The following is a 7,500-nucleotide window of genomic DNA, read 5'->3' as shown; positions in this document are numbered from 1 at the left end:
CCATTATTGTTGATATTATTATCATCATCATGATTGCCATTATTGTTGATATTATTATCATCATCATTATCATTATTTCTATCATCATTATCATCATTGATATTGTCATTATTATCATAATCATTATCATAATCAATATCAATCTAATCATCATAATAATAATGATAATGATAATAATGATAATTATCAATGGTAATATTGTGATTATTTTTATTGTTATCATTATTATTGTTATTATCATTATCACTGCTATTATTATCATTATCGGTATTATCATTAAACTTATTTTTGTTATTACCAGCATTATCATTATTATTATTAATCTTATTATCATTGTTATTATCATTATCATTATCATTATCATTATTAACATTATTGTTATTATCATCATCATTATCATCATAATTTTTATGATCATTATCATCATCATCGTCATTGTTATCATCCTTTTTATAATCATTATCACCATCATTAGTATTGTTATCATTATCTTAACTTTTGTGATTATCACCATCATTATCATCACCATCACCATTTTCATCATCATTGCTAACTAATTATCATAATCATAATCCTCATTATCACTGCCACAACTATCATCATTGCCATCCTCATTGCCATTATGATTATCAACATCACCATCATATGTTTAAGACCAAATATTCCGAGAGGCACTTTACATCAACATAAGATTAGCATAAGGCCGTGTGTACATGTGTGCGCGCGTGTATGTATGTGTGCGTGTGTGCGTGGCATGAGGAAACCTTGCAACATTGAGGTAACTGCTGCTCCCTCTCGTCAGCCAAGCGTTGCTAAATCATTTGCAACATCATCACAAGAGAGCAGTGAAGTTGTGTTAAGGGAGAAAATGAGTTATATGATAGTGAAGACGAAAAAAAATAAAACGAAGGGAAAAGATGGAGGAAAGGAGAGGAAGAAGGAAAAAAGAAGAATGGCGAGAAGAGGAAGAAGAAGATGAGGAAGATGATGGTGATGAAACAGAGGCAAAATAATAATAATAATAAGAAGAAGAACTCAAAGAATAAAAGGAAGGGAAGAAAAAGAAGATAAAACAAAGGCAGAAGAAGAAGAAGAAAAAGGAAAAATAAAAATACAATGAAACAGAGACAGAAAAAGAAAAGATAAAGAAAGAAAAGAAAACAAAAGGAAGAAAAAGAATTAGAATATATAAACATAAATAAATAACAACAACAATAATAATAAAAAAGAAAATGTAAATAAGAAAAGGGAAGAAGAGGACCAAAAAAAAAAAAAGAATTTTTTTTTAGGGGTTGATTTAAAATCTCATTTGCAAATGGCTTGTACTTTTGTGTCTGATGCAACATGGACTCTTTTCATTTTAGATTACAAAGTTCAGGCTTATTTCCGCCAAGCACCCCCTCTCCCCTTCCCCCCCTCCCCCTCCCCCCTTCCCCCCCTCCCCCTCCCCCTTCTCCCCTTCTCCCCCTCCCCCTCCCCCTTCTCCCCCTCCCCTCCTCCCCCCTCCCCCTCCCCCTTCTCCCCCCTCCCCTCCCCTTCTCCCCCCTCCCCCCCTGAACTAAACATATCCTCTCTCTCTCCTTCTCTTACCTCTCCTCTTCCCTCCCCCTTCCCCTCCGTTATCCCCCTACTCGAAGTTTCCTCTCATCTTTTATCTGCTTAATTCTTCGGTTCTCTCTTCGTCATCTTTTATCGCGATTTTTGGCCTATTTTCTTCTTTTATCGCGATTTCTCCTATTCTCTTCTTTTATTGTGATTTTTCCCATTCTCTCCCTTTATCGGGATATCCCCCATTTTCCTCCTTTTATCGCGATTTCTCCCATTCTCTCCCTTTATCGGGATTTCCCCAATTTCCACCTTTTATCGGGATTTCCTCCATTCCCTCCTTTTATCGCGATTTCTCCCATTCCCTCTTTTTATCGTGATTTCTCCCAATCTCTTCCTTTATCGGGATATCCACCATTCTCTTCCTTTTATCGCGATTTCCCCATTTCCCTCCTTATATCGGGATTTCCCCCATTCCCTCCATTCATCGCGATTTCACCCATTCTCTTCCTTTATCGCGATTTCCCCAGTTCTCTTCCTTTATCCAGCGTTGCTTCCTCTTCTCCTCTGCCGCTGCTTCGCCCCTTAACATTCCTTCTTCTTTTTGACCTCGCCTGACCTGTGACGAGTGCATACCGAATCCAGCCTTCTTCGTTTGCTGTCTCCAATTGCAGCATGCAATAGTCTTCTCTTTCCGCGCGTTATTTCCCTCCTTCTCTCCTCCCCTCCCCCTCCTCTCTCCTTATTTTGTTTGTTTTTTTCTTTCTTTTTTTTTTCTCTTTCTTTCTCTATTCCTTTCTCTCTCTTTTTCTTCTCTCCTCTTCTCTCTCTCTCTCTCTCTGTGTCTTCTCTTCTCTTCTCTTCTCTTCTCTCTCTCTCTCTCTCCCTTCTCTCTCTCTCTCTCTCTCTCTCTCTCTCTCTCTCTCTCTCTCTCTCTCTCTCTCTCTCTCTCTCTCTCTCTCTCTTCCTTTGTCTCTCTCTCTTTCCCTCTTTCCCTTTCTCTCTCTCTCTATCTTTTTAATTCTCTTCGTTTGAAACTGCTTCGTTATACACATTGTCTCATCTATTGTGAATATTTTTCGTATTTCTAGTCTTTTGTTTTGCTCTATTTCCGTCTATTCAATTTCTCTTTTATTAATTGTGCTTTGTTTCGCAGTTTATTCCTAAGAATTATCTCTTCATTATCTCTCTCACCCCAACATGTTCCCTCCTGCCCCTTCGTTTCATAAACCCCACATGAACTTTATTCTCCGCTCCTCCCACCTGCCTTCCCCCCTCCCCCACCTATACACTCCCCATCCTCCCTCCACCCCACACACACCCTCCCCCGCTCCTCCCACCTGTACACTTCCCATCCTCCCTCCCCCCTCCCCCCCCCCCCCCACACACCCCTCTCCCTCCCCCCACCTACACACTCCCCATCCACCCTCTACCCCTTCCTCCATCCCACACACCCTCTCCCCCCTCCTTCCACTTATACACTCCCCATCCTCCCTCCCCCCTTTCCCCATCCCCACACCCCCTCCCCTCCTCCCCCCACCTATACACTCGCCCCTTCCCCACCCTCAACCCCCTCTCCCCACTCGCCCCTCCCCCAGCTATACACTCCCCATCCTCCCTCCCACTCCCCACCTCCACTCTACCTCCACCCTCTCTCCCCCCTCCCCACCTACCCCCCACCTATACACTCCCCCCCCACATCCCCCTCCATTCTCCCCATCCCCCATCCCCCTTCCACCCACCATACAAACGCCCCTCTAGCCAACCCTTACCTGAAGGAGACGCAGCCGGACCCAGCAGGAGGAGCCGTCCAGAGTACCTGTATCTCGCTCTTTAAGATGGATGAGGTCTGGGTGACGGCGTTGGGACAGTCGTCAGAGTGCATCGTCAGGGCGTCTCCATACAGCTGTTGAGGGAGAGAAAGGGAGGGGAAAAATAAATGATTGGGTTGTATAATCTATTTGGTTATTCATTTATCTATTATTTTTATCTATTTATTATTATTTTTTGGGGGGTGAGGGGCTTTGGTTGATTTAAAAAAAAAAATGTAGGCGAGAATGAGATAGATAGATAGATAAATGGATAGATAGATAGATAGATAGATAGATAGATAGATAGATAGATAGATAGAAAGATAGAAAGATAGAAAGATAGAAAGATAGAGAGAGAGAGAGAAATATATAAATTGTAGATTTTAAGGGTGAGAGAAATAGAGGATCTAATTTTGCTTTATTGTATTTTATCATAGGTACTGAGAAAAAACAAAAATAAAAGAGAGATATAGAGAGAAAAACATGTATAAAACTTATTAGTGAGGTTTATTAGTGTATCACATAGTGTATCAAGAATTTATCCTACTGTATGATGCATAGTGAGGGTGTCTAAATTAAGCTGTTGAAGGAGAGAGAGAGATATGATTTATTTTACTGTATCATTGTAGTTTCCTGTGGCTTTTTCTGTGAAGGACTAGTGAAAAAATATATTTTGGTATATCCATGGATTTCATTGTTGTACTACTTGAGATATTGTGTGTGTGGGGGGGGGGCGGGGGTCAAAAGATCTGTCTTTGCTGCGATAACAATATCAAAAACAATAATAAAGATGATAATGACTGTGATGGTAATGATGATATCGATGATAATGACGTCAATATTAGTAATAATGATGATTCTAATACTGCTACTACCAATAGTCATACAGAAGGCAAACAGTAGGAAGGCTAACAATCATTTATGATAAGGATAGAATGACAATGATGATAATGGTAATGATAATGGTGGTAATAGATATAGTGATAGAATAAAAACAAAATAACAACAAACCAGCAACAGCGATAACAACGTTAGTGATAGTAATAATATCAATGATGAGAAGGATGGTAATAATGATGATGATGGTGATGATGATAATGGTAATGATAATGACAATGATAATATTAAGGATAATGACAATGATGATATTAAGGATAATGAAAATGAGATACTATTATGGAAAGACTGAATGAGAGGGAAAATAGAAAGAAAAAAAAAGAAAAATGTTAATGAAAAAAATAGTAAAAATTCAAAATAATTCAAAAGAATTCGTATTCTTGTTTTTTTCTCTCTCCTTTTTGTAAGAAATAATTCCTAACTTTTACCGAGGGCACCTTCCGCGCGATTCAAAATAAATCAGTCTCTCCTCCAGCGCTGGCGAAGAAAACGAGACACCGAAAGAAAACGCCAAGACGAAGAAAACGGTGACGAGATAAAAACACATGATATCAAAAAAAAGAAATTTAATTGGAAAATAACAAATTAGCTCCAGGTTATATGAAGGGTTCTAAGAATCATTGTCTTTCTTTTTTACTTATCGAAATAAGAGGTAAGAAGATTGAAGAAAATTAGGATTAGGATAATGGTAATAAGAGTAATAATAGCAACAGCGATGATAATAATGATAACTAAAACGACACGCTAATAATAACAATGGCAATGTTAATGAAGATGACGATGATGATAATAGTACTGATAATAATAGCAATGCTAATGCTAATGATGGTAATAATGATGCTGATGATAATGGTAATAATAATAATAATAGTAATGATATTGATAACAGGAATAGTAATAGTAATAACAGTGACAATGATAATAGAAATGATAATAATAATAAGTAGAATATAGTTAATAATAATGATAATGATATTAATGATGATAATAATAACTTAATAAATTAGATAAAAAAACAGCATAAACCATAAAGAATATGAAGACAGAAGAAAAAACAAAACAAAAACAAAGAGACAAATAAACAAAGCCTCAAATGTTCCAGACTGCCCAGCCTGCGACGCGTGCGAGCAGCATAAACATGTTCCCGACATGTCCGGCCAACGCACACGAGGCAAAGCATGAACAACACAAAGCTATAAATTATATTAATCTGCATACAACGTCAAAACAACTTTATTTTCCGACGGCGCTTGTAGGCGAGACCAGGAAACGGGCGGAAATATGGCTCGCACTTATGTCATGGTTGGACAAACATCTTTAATAACAGAGTGGAAAGAAGTTCGGCTTTCTAAGGACGCGTTAGTCTGCGGGTAAACACGGGAGACAAGCAAGGCCAATTAAATCATGATGGGGATAGAGAGAGAGAGGAAGAGGGAGAGGGAGGAGGGATGGGGAAGAGGGGAATAAGGTAAGATCTTACAAATACGTACGTACATCTACATGCACTCACGAACACTACACACACAGAGACACACATACACACACACACACACACACACACATACTTGCCCAAAGGTGGTGGATCGGGAGGGGAGGAGGAGGAGGAGGAGGAGGAAGAAGAGGGAGAAGGGAGGAGGAGAAAGAGTATGAGGAGGAGGGGAGGAGGAGGGAGGAGAGGGAGAAGGGAGAAGGAGAGGAAGAGGAGGAGGGGAGGATGAAGAAGAAGAGGGAGAAGGGAAGAGGAGAAAGAGGATCAGGAGGAGGGGAGGAGGAGGTAGGAGAGGGAGAGGGGAGAAGGAGAGGAAGAGGAGGATGAGGAACAGGACGAGAGAGAAGGGGGAAGGAGGAAGAGGAGGAGGATTAGGAAGACGAGTAGGAAGAAGAGGAGAATAAGGAAGAGGAAGAGAAAGAAAAAGAGAGAGCTGGAAGAGGAGGAGCAGGAGAAGGAGGAGGAAGAGGAGGAAAATGATGATAATGATGATGATGATGAAGAGAAGAAGAAGTTGTATGAGGAAGAAGAGCAGCAACAGCAGAAAGATGATGAGGAGGAGGAGGAGGAGGAGTAGATAGGAGGAGGAGGAGGAGGAGAAGGAGGAGGAGGAATAGTAGGAAGAGGAAGAAAAGGAAGAAAAGGAGGAGGAGGAGCAGGAGGAAGAAGAAGAAGAAGATATAGAAGAAGAAGAAGAAGAAGAAGAAGAAGAAGAAGAAGAAGAAGAGGACGAGTAGGAGGCCGAGGAGGAACTGAAGGAGGATCAGCAGATGCAGCAGCAAACAGTGGCAGGAGGAGAAGGAGGAGGAGGAGGAGGAGGTAAGGAATGGGGGGGAAGGGCGGATTCTAGGTGACATGTCTTGGAATTTCAAATAGTAAATTTGAGCCCCAAGGTCAGAAGCATTTGAGGTCAAGGCAGGTCAGATGTTGCAGATGTTTCGGTAATATAAATAATATCGACATAATGCAACGAACATACGTAAATAATTGTGGAGAGATTAAACAGATGATGAGATTAACTGCCCTTTTAAAGGTATTATCCACTTCAAATATCAACTGGGCGACATTTAAACCAGCAAGGAAAAATGACAAGATGCCCCCCCCCCCAAAAAAAAAAAAAAATGTCCGTTCACCTGTCTATCTATCTTTATTCATCTAATTGTCTGTCTTTATCTATCTACCTATCTATATCTGTATGTCTATCTTCATATATTTATACAGAGATAGATAGATAGATAGATAGATAGATAGATAGATAGATAGATAGATAGAGATAGATAGATAGATAGATAGATAGATAGATAGATAGATAGATAGATAGAGAGAGAGAGAGAGAGAGAGAGAGAGAGAGAGAGAGAGAGAGAGAGAGAGAAAGAAAACAGCGAGAGAGACTGAGAGAGAGAGAGAGAAAGAAAACAGCGAGAGAGACTGAGAGAAAGAGAAACAGACAGACAAAGACAACGAGAGAAACTGAGAGAAAGAGAAACAGACAGACAAAGGTAACGAGAGAGACTGGGAGAAAGCGAGAAAGAGAGAAAGAGAGAAAGAGAGAAAGAGAAATATCAGAGGGAAATATCCATCTCTCTGTTCCGAAGCCCAAACCCTGGAGCAACCAGTAGAAAAAGGTAGAGGACATTTTTGTGTAATACCGCGAATATTATTTAGGAAATAGGCTTAAAAAGATCCGATTTTATTGAGCAGTTTAGACTTTTTTTTTTGTTATATTTGTTCATTCTATTTTTGTGTTCTAGATTCATG

The 7,500-nt window shown here is 39.8% G+C and overlaps 1 protein-coding gene across 1 annotated transcript in view; it reads right to left on the bottom strand.

Moving 5' to 3' along the window:
* The window catches only part of LOC113803833 (spondin-1), a gene marked incomplete in the record, with an annotated part of 519,699 nt that overhangs the window by 168,086 nt on the left and 344,113 nt on the right, over positions 1 to 7,500 (bottom strand). The window contains 1 exon segment of the mRNA XM_070134990.1: positions 3,318 to 3,451. Coding sequence (XP_069991091.1) covers positions 3,318 to 3,451 — 134 coding nt within the window.

This window comes from Penaeus vannamei, chromosome 20, assembly GCF_042767895.1.
Source record: "Penaeus vannamei isolate JL-2024 chromosome 20, ASM4276789v1, whole genome shotgun sequence".
In the NCBI taxonomy this organism is placed as follows: domain Eukaryota; kingdom Metazoa; phylum Arthropoda; class Malacostraca; order Decapoda; family Penaeidae; genus Penaeus; species Penaeus vannamei.
This window is presented reverse-complemented; position numbering and strand designations above follow the sequence as displayed.